Source organism: Macaca fascicularis, chromosome 7 (assembly GCF_037993035.2).
Source record: "Macaca fascicularis isolate 582-1 chromosome 7, T2T-MFA8v1.1".
NCBI lineage: Eukaryota > Metazoa > Chordata > Mammalia > Primates > Cercopithecidae > Macaca > Macaca fascicularis.
Window position 1 is genome coordinate 53,683,968 of NC_088381.1, and position 18,458 is coordinate 53,702,425.

General features: G+C 39.8%; 1 protein-coding gene across 23 annotated transcripts in view; it reads right to left on the minus strand.

Annotated features, from left to right (window-relative positions):
- The window catches only part of SCAPER (S-phase cyclin A associated protein in the ER), a 557,109-nt gene that overhangs the window by 42,814 nt on the left and 495,837 nt on the right, over nt 1-18,458 (minus strand). For 20 of the 23 annotated variants that reach the window (XM_005560160.5, XM_065548231.2, XM_045395845.3 and 17 more), the window contains one exon: nt 14,548-14,703. The exons of the other annotated variants lie outside the window; for them this stretch is intronic. In XM_005560160.5, the coding sequence (XP_005560217.3) occupies nt 14,548-14,703 (156 nt within the window). The remainder of the gene's footprint in view (nt 1-14,547; nt 14,704-18,458) is intronic. 23 annotated transcript variants of the gene reach the window in all.

Genomic DNA, 18,458 nt, shown 5'->3' on the forward strand with positions numbered 1-18,458 from the left:
AGTTCAAGACCAGCCTGGCCAACATGGTGAAACCCTGTCTCTACTAAAAATACAAAAATTAATCACGCATGGTGGCATATGCCTGTAATCCCAGCTACTAGGGAGGCTGAGGCAGGAGAATGTCTTGAACCCAGGAGGTGGAGGTTGCACTGAGCCAAGATTGCGTCACTGCACTCTGGCCTGGGGAACAGGGTGAGACTCCGTCTCAAAAAAAAAAAAAAAAAAAAAAAGGAGAAAAAGAACAGTAAAAATATAGGGACAATTAACTAAAAAGTGAGAACATTAGGTAGGATGGGCTCAGATACCTGGGATAATTTCCAGTTACCTGATTATGAGTTTCAGGTGAACTCAAAGAGGAACCCCCCCCCTTCTTTTTTTTTTAAAAGGCAGGGTCTTGCTCTGTTGCCCAGGCTGCAGTGTGGTGGCACAATTGTAGCTCACTGTAACCTTGAACTCGTAGGCTCAAGCAATCCTCCCATCTCAGCCTCCCAAGTAGCTGGGACTACAGGCATGTGCTATTACACTTGGTTTTTAAATTTTTTGTAAGGTGAGGAAGATGAGGTCTTGCTATGTTGCCCAGGGTGGTCTCAAACTCCTAGCCTCAAGTGATCCTCCCACCTCACCTCTCAAAGTGTTGGGATTGCAGCTGTGAGCTACTGTGCCTGGCTAAAGAGGAACTCTTGAGAAGGGAACCTTCCTGAGAGGAGAAGTGATAGATGATGAAAATGGTATGGACAGTCTTGCTGTTTGGGATCAACAACCTGGAAGAGGCTGAAGAAAGAGCAAGACCAGAGGGCACCAATAGGAATGGAAGGTAAAGGACAAGGCCACTAAGAAGAAGAAACTGGACCCTGGCAAAGGTCTGAATGGAGACACAACAAAGTGGAAGAGTAAAGAGGCGACAGGCTCAGGACAATCTTAGGAAAACTAAAGGTGAATGGATGAAGGCGCAGGGAGGAGCCTATGAGGTTAGAAGGCAGGCAGCTCTGGATGACTGACAACATATGCTCCTAGATCTTGGAACTGCAGGCTAGGGCTACTGTCCAGTACTGCCTCTCAGATGGGACACTTTTGACCTCTCTAGCTTCAGTTTTCCCATACTGTAAACAGCAAAGGACCCTGTGCTGACACACTGGTTTGGCTAGTTGATACTTTGGGCCTCTCTTATTTTTACAATTTGGAAGTTGGGTTGAAGGAACTCTGCCAGAGGCTATGTTGTGTTGCCAAGTAAACATAATTGCTTCTGCTGGGAGAGTAACTGGGAGGAGAAAACTGTCATATCAGGTGCTGCATTATGATTCCAGTATCCTCCTAAATGATCTTTCTGGCTACTTTCTTGCCTCTCTAATCCATTCTTCACAGAATAAACAGACGCTTTTTACTTTTTAAGCCACTCTCCTGTTTAAAATCCTCCAGTGGCTTCCCTTCACACTTAAGAGAAGAATTCAGATTTCTCATCTTTCTGTCCTCATCTCCCGGCCTTTACTTATTGACTTCATCTTCTACCTCTTTCTTTCTGGCTCTTCACATTCCAATACATCACTTTCTCTGTTTCTGGAACATCCCACCTCAGGGTCTTGCCATTCTTCTCAACTAGAATACTCTTTGCTTGGGTCTTTACATGGCTGGCTCTGTCTTAGCTTATCTCCCCAGAGAGGCCTTTCCTGACTGCTTCATCTGCAGAAACCCTTGACCAAGACATTCAGCTATATTATCAGGCTTTATTTTCTCATGTCACTAGCTAAAATTATCTTATTTGTATATTGGTTGACTTTTTTTCCCCCATTAGACTGTAAATTTCATAAGAGTGGTGTCTTTTTGACCAATCGATCAAGGTATCTTGACAAGGTATGGCACATAGCACATACTCAGTAAATAGGTATGAGTAAATATTTGCCAAATAAATGGAAGGAAGAAAGAAAGAACTGATCTTAGCAAGGCATGCCAAAGGAATGAAGGCCTTGGATGCCTATTTCCTAACTCAGAGAAAGAAGAACATGAGATGTGGGCAGTTCTTCTTCTTAAGTATAGAATAGGCCCAGGAAACGGGATTCTGACATAGGCCAATGATTGTTTACTGGTATTTGCTAGCTCTGCCAATGAACAGCTGTTTCTCAAATTCTTATTTTGTTTTGTTTCAGGTGCTGTGTGCCTGACAGGGAGCTGCTAGGATATTTAGCTTTTCTTTCTCTAGGTAAATCTTTTAACTCTAGACACAAGCCAGGTATATAAGGAAAGAGAAATAATGAACTGCATGTTGACAAATATCAAGTAAGTGGCATAAATAGTATGTTCCATCTCATATTTCAGAGGAAAACATCCCTTTGATGGAATCAAATAGGACTGGATTGGATTCTGGGAGAGAAAGGTCAAAGATGACTAAGGCTTTGGGTCTTAAAATCTATTCAGATTCCTGGAATCATGAGCAGAGTAAGGGAGTCAGAGGGACAGCCAACTTTGGGTGAAAGCCAATGAGCTCAGGATCTAACATATTAAATATAAGTTCCTGGTAGAAATTGCCAGTAGGAATTCCAGGAGGAAATGTCTATCATGGCCTTGTTATGAATAGGGTTTGGGCCTTAACCTTACTTTCTGTGGCTTGATTTACCTTTCCTGCCTATCTCCTTTTCATTTTTAATTAAAAAAAAAAAGATGTATATACTTCTATAAGCTATCTCAAGTTTTTGGAACAAAATGGGTTATAATGAATACATGAATATGTAAAAAACAGCATCTTAGACAAGAGATAAGAGTGACAGATGTTAGCCCCCATTTGCTTCTGTCATGTCCCACCCTGTAAGGGAAGAAGTAACACATTCATTTTTATATGTGAGCAACAGCTTTGAAAACCTAAAGAACCAGGGCTAGGCATGGTGGCTCACGCCTGCAATCCCAACACTTTGGGAGGCTGATGCAGGTAGATCACTTGAGCCCAGGAGTTTGAGACCAGCCTGGGCAACATAGGGAGAGCTTGTCTCTACCAAAAAAAAAAAAAAAAAAAAAATCAAAGAATTAGTGGAACGTAGCAGTGCATCCCCGTAGTCTCAGATACTTGGGCACCTGAGGTGGGAGGATAGACTGAGCCTGGAGGATTGAGGCGGCAGTGAGCCATGATCACTCTTTTGCACGCTGCCACAGGTCACAGAACTGAGAAAGCTGAAACTGAGCCCACATCTTTCTGACTTCCCAACCTGTGCTCTTCAATATAACATTACTCATAGTTTTCCTCTTAAGATCCTGCCTTCTCAGCCTCCTAGAGCCAGTGAGAATCTGACTGCAAATGTATCCTGGACACATTCTGTTCCCCTAAACCCTGCATGTTGAGGTTATCATCCCTTGTCCCCTGTGAGAATGGTAAGTCAGTAGAGACTGTCCTAAACTTTGGCCCTATGGGCTGGGATCCAGCTAGTTCCCTTTCTGCCTAGCACATAGTAAACACTCAAGGTGAACTGTACCAATGAAGTTGTCATCTTTCTGTCCCTTCAAATCAAGTAGGGCTTTATGTCAGCTGGGATGGATCTTTCAGAAGTCCCTCTATTAGCATTCTGCCATTGTGAGTACAGAGATAGTCCGGAAGTTCCTGCTTCTGTATTCTTCTCATTCTCCAGATCTGAAGGATATGGATAGTCACTCCTCCTTATCAGTCTAGAGGCTGTTTTAACTCCTTTGACAGTGTAAGCAGGACTCTTGAATGCTTGTAGGGAGATAGCCCACATGAAACACTCAGCTCAGGGTATATCAAAGGTGCTCAACAAATGTTACTTCTCTTAGTTCTACTTGCCTAGTCCTGTTACATTCACTTCATTGCCCAACTCCCAATACCAACAAACCTTTTGTCCAAAAACAGTAGCTAATGACAACAAAATATTTAGGAATGGGCTGACAGTATCAAATAAGAGACTGCAGAGAGAATAGAAGACAGTTGAAAACAGGAGACTGGGAACTCATTTATCTTTAGGGTAGGCTGGAAAGTAGCAGGCTATATTTTTCAAGTATAACCAGAGCAACATTTCTGGTCCCCCATGCTCTTCTAGAAACTTCATCCTCCCCAGGAAGAGGCAAAGTCTATTTCTCCTTTCCTTGAAGCTAGATGGGACTTCACGACTGCCTTGGTGAATAGAATCCAGTGCAAGTGATGCTGTGTGATTTCTGAGGCTGAGTCATAAAAGGTGATATGGTTTCCAGCTGCTCTCTCACTGCTAGGATGGTTGTTCTTGGAACACAGCCACTATGCTGTAAGGAAGCCAATTAAGCCTATGCAGAGACCCCACATGGAAAGACCCCCAGCTGACAGCCAGCATCAACTACAGATGTGTGAACAAGCACTCAGATGATTCCAACCACCAGCCTTCATGTCTTCTGAGGCCCCAGACATTGTGGAACAAAGATAACCCATCCTCGCTGTACCTTAAAAGAATTCCTGACTCACAGAATCTGTGAGATTAACAGATGGCTGTTTTACGCCACTAAATTTTAGGGTAATTTGTTGCACAGCCATTGTAACCAGAACAAGAAGAAAAGCAAAGGAATATATGAAGTACAGTGAGACCAGGGGAGTTCAGGAAGAAGAGTAGGTTCATATTAGTCTGCATGTTGCCAAGGAGCAAGTAGGCCTTACACTAATAGGTAGCACTAGGGAAACAGATATTAGCTTGGTATAAGGAGAGATAGTTTAAGCATCAACAACTCAAGCTCCCCTTAGTAAGTAATGAGTTTCCTGTCACTGGAGGTGTTGAACAGAGACCGAGAAGCTTACTGAAAAGATTCAAGCCTGACTGGATGACCAGATAGGGGACTTTAAGTTTCCTTTCAATCCACAGAATGTGGCGGTAGATTAGATCTGGGGTATCAGGAGGATATTAGAGATGATGAGGTTTGGAGCTTGATGCCCAAGAGATTGGTGATACCATACATAAAAAAGAGTGTTTATGGGAGGGTGTTTCAAAACATTCTTCTTTCCATTCCTTTCGTCTCTTACCCGGACAACTGTTAATGCCCCTTCCACTTTCCACCTTCTAATACATTCTTCACATGACACCTGACTAGTGCTCCCAAATAGCAGGTCACTTCCCTGCTCAAAGGCTTTAAAAATTCATTTTATGTTTTTAAAATTTTTGTGGGTACACAGTAGGTGTACATATTTATGGGATACATGAGATATTTTGATACAGGCATGCAATGAGTAATAGTCACATCATGGAAAATGGGGTTATCTGTCCCCTCAAGCATTTATCCTTTGTGTTACAAACTATCCAATTATATTCTTTTAGTTATTTTAAAATGTACAATTAAATTATTACTGACTATAGTCACCCTGTTGTGATATCAAATATGTAGTCTTATTCATTCTAATTCTTTTTTTTTTTGTACCCATTAACCATCCCCAGCTCTCCCCCACCCACCCACTACCCTTCCCAGCCTGTGGTACCCATCCTTCTACTCTCCATCTCGATGAGTTTGTTTTGATTTTTAGATCCCACAAATAAGTGAGAACACTTGATGTTTATCTCTCTGTGCTTAGTTTATTTTACTTAACATGACGACCTCTAATTTCATCCATGTTGTTGCAAATGATAGGATCTCATTCTTTTTTATGGCTGAATAGGACTTCATGGTGTATTATGAGTACATTTTCTATATCCATTCATCTCCTGATGGACACACAGGCTGCTTTCAAATCTTGTCTATTGGGAACAGTGCTGCAACAAACATGGGAGTGTGGATATCTCTTTGATATACTGATTTCCTTTCTTTTGGGTATATACCCAGCAGTGGGATTGCTGGATCGTATGGTAGCTCTATTTTTAGTTTTTGGAGGAATCTCCAAACTGTTCTCCATAGTGGTTGTATTAATTTACATTCCTACCAACAGTGTGTGAGGGTTCCCCTTTTCTCCACATCCTTTCCAGCATTTGTTATTGAATGTCTTTTGGATAAAAGACATTTTAACTGGGGTGAGATGATATCTCTTTGTAGTTTTGATTTGCATTTCTCCAATGATCAGTGATGTTTGCCATATGCCTGTTTGCCATTTGTATGTCTTCTTTTAAGAAATGTCTCTTCAGATCTTTTGCCCACTTAAAAATCATATTATTAGAGGTTTTCCTATAGAGTTGTTTGAATTCTTATATATTCTGGTTGTTAATCCCTTGTCCGATGGGTACTTTGCAAGTATTTTCTCTCTTCTGTGGGTTGTCTCTCACCTGATTGATTGTTTCCTTTGCTGTGCAGGAGCTTAACTTGATGTGACCCCACTTATACATTTTTGCTTTGGTTGCCTGTGCTTGTAGGGTACTATTCAAGAAAGTTTTGCCCAGTCCAATGTCCTTAAGAGTTTTCCCAATGTTTTCTTGTAGTAGTTTCATAGTTTTGAGGTCTTAAAATCTTTAATCCATTTCAATTTTTGTACATGGTAAGAGATAGGGGTCTAGTTTCATTCTTCTGCATATGGATGTCCAGTTTTCCCAGCACCATTTATTGAAGAGACTCTTCCCCAATGTATGCTCTTGGCACCTTTGTCGAAAGTGAGTTCACTGTAGATGTATGAATTTGTTTCTGGGTTTATTCTGTTCCAGTGGTCCACGTGTCTGTTTTTATGCCAGTACCACGCTGTTTTGATTACTATAGCTTTGTATTATAAAGTCAGGTAATGTGATTTTTCCAAGTTTTGTTCTTTTTGCTTAGGATAGCTTTGGCTATTCTGGGTCTTCTGTGATTCTATATACATTTTAGGATTGTTTTTTCTATTTCTATGAAGAATGTCGTCAATATTTTGATAGGGATTGCATTGACTCTGAAGATTGCTTAGAATAGTATGGACATTTTAAACAATATTTCTTCTTCCAATCCATGAACATGGAATAGTTTTCTATTTATTATGTCTTCTTTAATCAATGTTTTATAGTTTTCATTGTAGAAATCTTTCACTTCTTTGGTTAATTTCTGCATATTTAACTTTATATATGGCTATTGTAAATGGGATTACATTTTTTGATTTTTTTTCAAGATTGTTGTTGGCATATAGAAATGCTACTGATTTTTGTACATTGATTTTGTATCCTGCAACTTTACTGAATTGGTTTATTGGTCCTAATAGTTTTTTGATGGAGTCTTTAGGTTTTTCCAAATATAAGATCGTATCATCTGTAAAAAAGGATAATTTGACTTTTTCCTTTCTGATTCGGATGCCTTTTCTTTCCTTTGTCTGATTGGTCTAGCTAGGACTTCTAGTATGATGTTGAGTAACAGTGGTGAAAGTGGGCATCCTTGTTGTGTTCCAGATCTTAGAGGAAAGGCTTTCCATTTTTCCTTATTCAGTATGCTACTAGCTGTGGGTCTGTCTATATATGGCTTTTATTCTGTTGAGGTATGTTTCTTCTCTACCCAATTTTTTGAGAGTTTTTTTTTTTTTTAAATCATGAAGGGATGCTGAATTTCATCAAATGCTTTTTCAGCATGTCCTGAAATGATCATATAGTTTTTGTCCTTCATTCTGTTGATAATGATGTATCACATTGACTAATTTGCATATAATGAACCATCCTGGTATTGCTGGGATAAATCCCACATGATCATAATGAAAGATCTTTTTTGCTGAATTTGGTTTGCTAGTATTTTGTTGAGGATTTCTGCATTAATATTCATCAGGGATACTGGCCTTTAGTTTTCTTTTTTTGATGTTTCTGTGATTTTGACATCAGAGTAATAAATACTGGCCTTGTAGAAAGAGTTTGGAAGCATTCCCTCCTCCTCTATTTTTTGGAATAGTTTGAGTAGGATTAGTATTAGTTGTTCTTTAAATGTTTGGTAGAATTCATCAGTGAAGCCCTCTGGTCATGGGCTTTTCTTTATTGGGAGAATTTTATTATAGCTTCAATCTCATCACTTGCTATTGGTCTGTTTTGGTTTTGGATTTCTTCATCGTTCAATCTTGGTAGGTTGCATGTGTCTCAAAACTTATCCATTTCCTCTAGTCAAAGGGTTTTAATGACACTATTGCCGTTACCACATCTCAGCAAATTATTTTATGTAGTTCACAAAGTCTTTTTATATTTATGATCCCATTTGAGCCTCATAAGGATCTGGGAGCATTAAAATACCATCATATATATTTCAAAGTTCAGTTAAGGTACTCTGTTCTTTGTATTTTTCTCCTTTATGTCTTTGTTATGCTATTTTCTTGGTCCACCTTTTTCTCAACTCTGCATGTTCTAATCTTTTCCATCTTTCGAGGGCCATGTTAAATTTTAGCTGCTCTAAAAACCAGCTAATCCCCACAGAAAAGTAACAGTCATTTCTCCCTCCTCTGAACTCCATCAGTGATGATGGTGATAATAGTGGCCAACATTTATGAAGCATTTACTATGTACCAGGCAGCATGTTAAGTGCTTTTATTATCTTCTATCCTCTTGATCACTCTCTGTCTTGTACTGTAGATAGCTGTATAGGCATCTTTTTCCCCCTACTAGCTTATAGAGTCCTTAGACAAAATTGATGTCTGAGCCATTACTGCTTTCTCCCAATCCTAGCACAGGGCCTGGCACAGAGCAAGTGCTACATAAATATTTGTTCAATGAATGAACAGGCAGGCGGGCAGAGTTAACGTTTACCTTTGTTTGAACAAATGGTTTTCAAGCACCCTTAAACGCTTGAAAAGCACTCATTTATAGCCACATAATAAATGGACTAAATCACAAATCATTCTTATCTTTTCATGACATAGGTTTCCAGAACTTTGGCTAGAACACATTTTGTTATTGTCATCTATGGATATGAAAATGAAAAACACAAATATATATAACATCAAACTTGTTTTTGTATACAAATATTCTTGAATTCGCAAGTCTTTTCCAACCAATCAGAATTATCCAGGTTTTATAAGTTCCTCTTTTCAGTGTAGTTGTAAGGATTGCAAACTCTTTTACTGTGGGTCCACTGCTTCCTGGCTTTGTTGCCATAGTTCCTAGCACAGTTAGGAATACTGTAAATGATTACTGATTAACAGCCCATGTTGGTTTTAATTTATAATCACTCATTATTATGCTGATCCTATTAGTTCTGCTAAGGAGTCAGCACCTTAAGGGGGACCCAATGAGCCTCAACCAATTACAGCAATTGAGCTCCTGCCCTGAGATTTGAAAACCATCATTTTCTCTTTACTTGTAGGACCAAGAATAGACAACTGTTAATAGTAAAGGCCAAAGAAATAGGCATTTCATTTTTTTTGAGACGGAGTCTCGCACTGTCACCCAGGCTGGAGTGCAGTGGTGTGATCTTGGCTCGCTGCAACCTCCACCTCCTGGGTTCAAGCAATTCTCCTGCCTCAGCCTCCCAAGCAGCTGGGATTACAAGTGCCTGCTACCACTCTCGGCTAATTTTTGTATTTTTAGTAGAGATGGGGTTTCACCATGTTGCCAACGCTGGTCTCGAACTTCTGACCTCAGGTGATAACGCCCGCCTCAGTCTCCCAAAGTGCTGGGATTACCTGAGCCACTACACCTGGTCAGAAATACCCATTTCTGAGAGTCCCATTACAGACTGTTGAATTTTGCTTAAGTGATTAATAATAATTTTTAACAATATTAAAATTCTGGAGCAATTCTGACATAAAATCAATCCTTTCATCAGAGGATCAGAATTTCAACTTTTACTTAAAGAAATTCAAGTTCATTTTTCAAAACTAAACCTGATACAAGTCATCAGCTATTGCTTTTCTATCACAAATTGAAGCAAAGACTAACAGCACAAATTCTGACGTCCAAAATGTGTTTTGGAAAACCTAGGTAAAAATTTGGCTGGGTGAGGTGGCTCAGGCCTGTAATCCTAACACTTTGGGAGGCCGAGGTGGGTGGATCACCTGAGGTCAGGAGTTCGAGACCAGCCTGGCCAACATGGTGAAACCTCATCTCTACTAAAAATACAAAAATTAGCCAGGCATGGTGGCAAGCTCCTGTAATCCCGGCTATTTGGGAGGCTGAGGCAGGAGAATACATTGAACAAAGCAGGCAGAGGTTGCAGTGAGCTGAGATGGCACCACTGCACTCCAGCCTGGGCGACAGAGCGAGACTCTGTCTCAAAAAAAAAAAAAAAAAAAAAAAGAAAAAGAAAAAAAGGAAAGAAAAAAGAAAACCTAGGTAAAAATTAGAAGATTAAGGGCACAATAGGAGAGTATTGCAAAGGCAGACTAGCAGTAATCACCATCACAAAGGCTGGGCCACCGGCAGACTGCAGTGTTTACTCAAAGCCCAGTGCTATCAATTAGTCCTCTTAATTATCTCAGGCTCTGCCATCACAAGAGGCAATTTTTGAAGCCCTCTCTAGCTCCTCTTCCTCTTTCATTCCTGTCACAAAAGGGCTATGAGGACAAAGCCTTCCTTGACTCTGGCTCTGGTTAGCTTCTGGTAGCCAAAATAGACATTACGTGAATTACTCCAATAAAGCAAAAACCACACTATCTTTCCTCTTGGACATGCCTATGACCTACAGCAGAAACTCTATTTAACGCATGCAACAAAATGCTTATCACTGTGATTTATAGTTTAGAAATATACTTTTCATGAAGAAATAAGCAGGAGAAAATCTGTAAATATCAGAAGTAAACGAATCTGAGGAGGTAGAAAAAACTCCCTGTATACCTGTGGTCTGGTGGTGTTCAGGAAATGTTGGGAGACTGAAGGCTGAGAGGAAGAACAACAATGAGGGGTCATTTTTCTCAGGTCTTCCAAAGAAGCAGCTTACACTGATATCGCAAAGAATTTCCTAGGTAAATTAAGCCAGGAAACCACCTGGACCTTCTTTCTAGAATAATCTGTTTTTGTAGTAAGTCCTAATAATAGAAGTTTGCTAAGCAATTGAGGTTAGAGAAGGAAATTATAATGGAGAAAAATAGATTAAGAATTCTTAAAAACGATCAAGAGTAAATCACTGTTTAAAATCCAGTTGTATGTGTACATAGAAGGAATAATATTTCATATACATAATAAAATAAATTATATAGTAATTAAAAATTTTAAATAAAATGTATCAGATGTGTAAACATAATTTATCGGATGTATAAATATATAATAAATATAAAATTTTGAGTGGTAGACAGTATAGTCTCCAAGTTTGAGAATATAAGCAGTTTTTCTTAGTGGAAATATGTTTGGTCCTAGGCATGCCTAAAGATTATCCAAGTAGACCAAAGTTTATACATATACATATATGTATATGTATATGTATATGATAATCTTGTATCATATATAATAACCCTTATGCATGTCTAGGACCAAACTCATATTTCCACTATGAAAAACTGTTTATAAATATTTCCTTATTTGGAGACTGCTATCTACCATTCAAAATTTTATAGTTAGAAACCTGGGAGTCATTCTAGATGCTTCCCTTCCTTTCACCCCCCACACCATGAAACCCTATGCCATCTCCCCTACATTTGTTCTACTCCCTCGTAATGTATTTGCTCATCTCTATTTTCATTGACCTTACTGGCCCTCAACATGTCTCACTTGGATTATGCAAGAGCCTCTTTACTAATCCTTCTGCCTCTAGGCTTGTGCCATTCCAGTTATCTCTATGTTTCTTAGTAGGAGTGATCATTCTGTAACAGAAATTTGATCCTGTCCTCCCTCTCAAGCAACTTTAGCAGCCTTCGACAGCTCTAGTCTAGCTCTTGTAGCCCTTTGCACCTCCCAAGAACTAACATTTATGGAGCTCATTTAATATCTCATGTCCTGCTGCTCTCCCCAGTTGCCCAATTGCACAGCTACATCAAACTAAACATGACACTAAGTCTTGTATGTCCATATCTCTTGGTTTGGGCTGCCCTAAAAGCAGATCCTGAAAAAATAATATGGGTGCAAATAGATTATTGTGAGGATGAAGAGAAGAGAAACAGGGAAGGGAGAAAACTAAATCAAGGATGTGTTAAAGAACAGGTTATGGGCCAGGTGTGCCCAGCACTTTGGGAGGCCAAGGTGATGGAGCACTTGAGGTCAGGAGTTTGAGACCAGACTGGCCAACATGGTGAAACCCCATCTCTACTAAAAATACCAAAATTAGCCGGAGTGGTGGCCTGTGCCTGTAATCCCAGCTACTCAGCTGGCTGAGGCAGGAGAATTGCTTGAATATGGGAGGCAGAAGTTGCAGTGAGCCGAGATAGTGCCACTATACTCCAGTCTGGGCGACAGAATAAGATTCAGTCTCAAAAACAAAACAAACAAACAAACAAAAAACAGGTTAGGGCTGAGGATCCTGTGAGAACTGTACAGAATATACTCAGAATTGTACTACTGAACATTAGGGAGGTGGGGGTATTATCCACCAATTTATTGTTTGAGGGTCACTACTGGAGGCGTTAAAACTCCTCTGCATTCTAGCAAATAGCTCCTTGTGCAGAGAACGTCCTGAGGCAGAGAAATATAGAAAGCCATTGGCAGATGACCTCCAGGTGAACCAAAGGCACCAATAACATCTGGTATACCACATAATGTACATATCATGTCCTTTTTCTCAATTGATTTTTCCTTCCACTTGTCTTGGATTCTGCCTATGGATGCCTTTTTTGACCTCCTCTGTAAGTGCTTTACTTTCTCTTCTGTGCAAATTATCTTCTGCTATAACTATTACTTTATAAGTCTGACCTCACACTAGACTCTTGGCTCCCTGAGGGTAGTATCTTTATTACCTACCTAACTTGGTGTTTGGCACAGGACAGATGCTCAGTGTCTTGAGAACAAGAGCATGACTGTGTGCATTAAAGAGAAGAAGATCCTATTTCCATGTTCCATATGTAATTGAGAAAATTTTCAAAGAAACGAAATATATGCTCCTACATCCTGAATCATATAAAGTCAAGTGGAAGGAGCACCAAGCTAGAAATCTCAGGTCCTGATTCAAGTCAGTTTGGCTCAGTTGCTTTTCCTACAAAAAACAAGTGATGGTGAATGACCTTTAGGTTTCTTTTAAATTCCATAGATTTCAAGTGACTGAATCTGTGTGAAAGTGAAAGCTGAAGCCCACAGACTGTACAGCAATCACATATGGAAACGCTTATGTTTGTGATATTGATCTGGATTCAAGAAAATACAGGTGACGCAGACTTGAGATGCTGGCAGGTTTGTAATGTAATGTTATGTGTTCAAGAAAAGACAAGGTCAGCACAGGTCTCCTGCCTGAGAGGAGACCTCCAGGGAGGGGCCTGGCCATTGCACAGTAACTAGCTGGGCAGCATGGTGGCCTCCAAGCTGGCAGATGCCACTGTTCCAGATGGACAGTGTTTGGTATGCCAGCCTCTGTGCAGCATGCTACTACTGGATCCTACTTAGGTCACAGACCCACAGTCACTTCCTGAGCTCTCACTGAAGGTAGGCTTGGTCTACATTTCTTGATGGGAAGAGACTAACTTGGAACACTGAATACAGGCAAGCTTGGCTTTGCTGACTTCTCTAGACAGTCTTAATTTTATTAGAATGTGACTGGTGGTGAGGGACTGGGTAAGAGTAAGGAAGGATAGGTGGGCTTAGGGGTCCTATGTATAATGAACTAAAAAATGTTGAGGATGTTCATTTCAGAATACAGTTTCCCTCTCTTAAAATGTTCTGAATATAGTTACTGGTATTCTGTGAACATTGAATGTAGATGGATAATATTTCCTTAAGAAGCTTGACTTTAGAAACTTCAAATTGACAAATTCTTAAAAATACAAAACACATAATTAAAAAATAGGTAACACATATGTGCTGTTTAGAATTAATTATAAGAAATTTGATTGAATATCCTCAATATGCCTAAGGGATATGTCATATTCCTATCAGAAAAATGGAGGCACTATGATCAACGATTCTTACTTGGTGAGGGATGGGTTGGGGAGAAGAAAAGAAGACCCAGAGGGTTACTTGTGTCCTTTCTAGAGAATTATTGTTTCTGAGGACAGTCCACAGGGTGGGATGGGGTAGGATGGGATGGGGTAGTCTAAATAGCCAACCAGGCCAGTAGTAGTCCCTGGTACACTGGCTTTCACAATGCCCATGGGTCATGTGTGACTTCAGGGACCTATTGTTTTAGATGGCTCCCTTCCCTTATTCATGGAAGTACTCTAGAAGAAGGGACAGAGTGAAAATAAATAAACCTAGGAGCCTATAACGGAAAGCACATGAATGATGGTAATGAGCACTTTCAGGCTACGCTCTGTAGGGCTGAGGGCTTGGCTTGTTCTGGTCTAGGCTTTGTTTCCTTCAATGACTGAAGGAGAATCACTGGACTCCTCTGGATCTCAGTGGAAGAGGGACTGGATTACCTCTTAGGTCTCTTCCAGCAATGATAGTCAAATTTATGACACCAACAAGAAAAAAAGACTGGCAAGAGTATGTGGCCCAGAAAAATGAGAAAGTAATATACATCTCAATATAGAAAGCCAATGATGGGGAAAGAACAAAGAGGAAAGATGGCCAAGATGACCACTTGAAATCCTATGAAATGACCCTAGAATGGGCAAAATTCAGGAGATGTTCCAAAAGTTGAGTCTAGATTGAGATCAAGTAGATGCCTTACCTTCCAGTGACAGCAAAGCACAATGTGCACATTGCATGTAAGAGTCCTGTGGCATGCTGCAGAAATGTGGCCATCTTGGGATTCTCATCCACTGGGCCTTGCACCGAGAGGAAGCAGGCACACAGTTTGTCAATCAGACCCATGTTCACCACGTAGCTAGATGTGGGGGAGAAATGCATGTTATCAATCTGAATAGGCCAGCAACATCTTCACCTTCAGTGATGAATCTTATAATACACAGGCTTGGACCCCTCAAACAAGCAGACACAACACAAGTTTGAGTAAAGCATCTCAAGTAAGAATTTCCTTAGATTTACTCCTGAATAATCAGCTCTTTCTGTAAGTATTTTTTTCTCTCTTCTTTCTTTTGGTTATTTGAATATTATTTTTCAAGAAAAAATGAATGAAAATGATTGTCTAGTCATTCTTACTGGTTTGAAGAGTCTAACAACAAGTGAAATGATTTATAATGACGTTTATGCTCTTTTATTTATTTATTTATTTTTTGAGACAGAGTCTCGCTTTGTCGCCCGGGCTGGAGTGCAGTGGCCGGATCTCAGCTCACTGCAAGCTCCACCTCCCAGGTTTACGCCATTCTCCTGCCTCAGCCTCCCGAGTAGCTGGGACTACAGGCGCCCGCCACCTCGCCCGGCTAGTTTTTTGTATTTTTAGTAGAGACGGGGTTTCACTGTGTTAGCCAGGATGGTCTCGATCTCCTGACCTCGTGATCCGCCCGTCTCGGCCTCCCAAAGTGCTGGGATTACAGACTTGAGCCACTGCGCCTGGCCCCTTTATGCTCTTAAAAAGTGTTCCTTTTTAAACTACTAGGGAGCCCCAATGCAAGATTTAGAAGATATAGTACAATGATTCAACCCAGACGCCCTTGTTACTTTTTTTTCTTTTTTTAGAGACAGGGTCTCACTCTGTCACCCGGGCTGGAGTGCAGAGGCATGATCATAGCTCACTACAACTCTAACCTCCTGGGTTCAAGAGATCTTCCTGCCTCAGTCTCGAAAGTAGTTGGGACTACACCTGTGTACCACCACACCCAGTTAATTTTTTATTTTTTATTTGTAGAAATGGGGTTTTGCTATACTGACGAGGCTCTTCTTGAACTTCTGGCCTGAAGTGATCCTCCTGCCTTGGCCTCCCAAAGTGCTACAATTATAGGCATGGGCCACAATGCCTGGCCACAACTTAAACTTCTAAAGCCAGTTGTAGGTTCCCTATTTTTAAAGACTCCATCACCATTAACAGCATAACAAACAGTGAGAATCTAATTGCTTTTATTGAAAAGTACCAGTCCTGAGAGTTGACAATAACATTTAAGAAATAATTTCCATCTTTTCAGTACAAAAAAACAGTTTTCTAGAGCTGTTTGTAAACTGGACTGACAATAGTAACTCTTTTATTAATCCACAGAGCAGCAATCATTGAAAAGAATATTTTAAGACTATAAAAGACCTTGTAGATAAATCAACCTTGGCCTAGAATTCAATGCTACTGCACTGACATGTATGAGAAGGGTAGGACTGCAAATATAGCAGTTCTGCAAATCAACATGTTAACTTTCAGAGATATACACAAAGGAATTGAGGTTTTGGTGTGTAAGTGCACTACAGGCCCCACCACTATTCATTTAACAACACAGGTTTTTGTAAAAGGAAGGAGAAACTGATGAGTAATTCATGTTTAGAGCCATTCCAAGTTTACTACTTTGAAGACACAAAATAATGCCTCCTTTCATCTTTTACATTAGAAAATGTATCTACCTGGGCTACTGAGCACTCCTACAGTTTTAAAATTGGGAAATATGAAATGATGACCACTAGACCTCTTCTAATAAAGGAAATTGATAGACTGATATATGTACACACTGAGAATCTTATTACAATCTGATTTAACAAAATTAGACTTTTAAAAACTCGCTTGTACATTTGCACAGAACTCTTCGATTTAGAAAGTGTTTTGTCTGTAGCCAGACATGGGGGATCACACCTGTAATCCCAGGACGTTAGGAGGCCGAGGCAGGTGGATCACTTGAGGTCAGGAGTTCCAGACCAGCCTGGCCAATACGGTGAAACCCTGTCTCTACTAAAAATACAAAAATTAGCCAGGCATGGTGGCTGGTACCTGTAGTCCCAGTTACTCAGGAGGCTGAGGCAGGAGAATCGCTTGAACCCAGGAAGTCAAAGTTGCAGTAAGCCAACATCATGCCACTGCACTCCAGCCTGGGCAACAAAGTGAGACTCCATCTGAAGAAAAAAAAATCAAGTGTTTTGACTGGGTACAGTAGCTTACAATTGTAATCCCTGCACTTTGGGAGGCTTAGGCAGGAGGACTGTTTGAGCCTAGAAGTTTGAGACTGGCCTGAGCAACATAGTGAGACCCTGTCTATACACACACGCACATACACACATTAGCAAACAAAATAGAATAAAGTGTTTTTCATCTTAATCATCCCAATGAATTATCCCAAGAATACCATTAGGGAGCAGACTGTGAAAGCTTTGGTTTTTATCTGCCCAGCACATTCTCCTCTCCTATTCCATATGATCCTGGGGGCCTTGTTAAAGATGCTACCCTCTTGCTAATCCAGGAGTGAGCATGTGCTTCAGGACAGTCAAAGTACTCATCACCTTGGCCATAATGACTGGTTCCAGGATGAGTATATGACCTAGGGAGGACCACTCAACATCTTCTGTGGGATTAATATATGACCATAGGAAAAATCTCTTTCCACTGGGGATATCTAAACTAAAACGTGTAACTGTGGGGGTGCTGGTAGTCACCTTGTTACATGGAGAACATCTGCTTAGAGAATATAGCCAAGTAGAGATAAGTAGAACTGAAAGAAACAGAGCTGTAATGGCATATGGGGACGCATTCTGAGAACTGCATTATTAGGCAACTTTGTCATTGTGCAAATATCATAGAGTGTACTTATACAAACTTAGATAGTATAGCCTAACCTAGGCTATACGGAATAGCCTAATGTTCCCAAGCTACAAACATATACAATATGTTACTGCAGGGAACAATGCAGGCAACTGTAACACAATGGTAAGTATTTGTATATCTAAACATTGAAAGGGTACAGTAAAAATACAGTATTGTATTCTTACAGGACCACTATTGTATATGTGGTCTGTTGTTGACTGAAAAGTCATTATGCAGTGCATTACTATACTTAGACCTCGGCATCTACTTCAAACCTTGACCTTCCCAGGTACACAAGTCATTTTACTATGCTGTTTTACTTATGTTATTTCAAGCTAAGATTCTAAAAGAGTTCTAACCAGAGTGAAAACTTGTTTTTTTCTGATTATAAGGGTAACATAGGCTCATCAAAGAAATTTATATAGTAAAGAAAAGCAGAAAAATAAGTAGAAAAAGTTGGCCATAATTTCACCTTTCAAAGACAATCCAGTTTGATAATTTTCCTTTCATGTTTTTCTATTTGATTCTTTCTCCACATGATTGACATTATACTGAATTTCATTCAATGACAATTTAGGCCCCTTCTATGTCATTAAAATATCTTGGTTAACCATTATATTTTAAATCTTTAAAAACTGTATTATTGAAAAGTTAACATAAACCTTAAAAAAATTGACAGAAGAGGATAACAAATACCCATGCATTCATCACACAGCCCTGACTACCATCAATCCATGGCCAATCCCATCTGTCCACACCCATCCTGCATAAAGTTTAAGAAAATCCAAGGCATATTTTTTCCTTTGTAAATGTTTCCATTTCTATCTCTAAAAAAAAAATCACTTAAAAAAACAAAACCACATCATTATCACATCTAAAAATCACCATTCCTTAATACCATCAAATAACTGGTGTTCAAATTTCTAAATGTACCATAAATGTCTTTTTTTTAAAAAAAATTAGAATCCAAA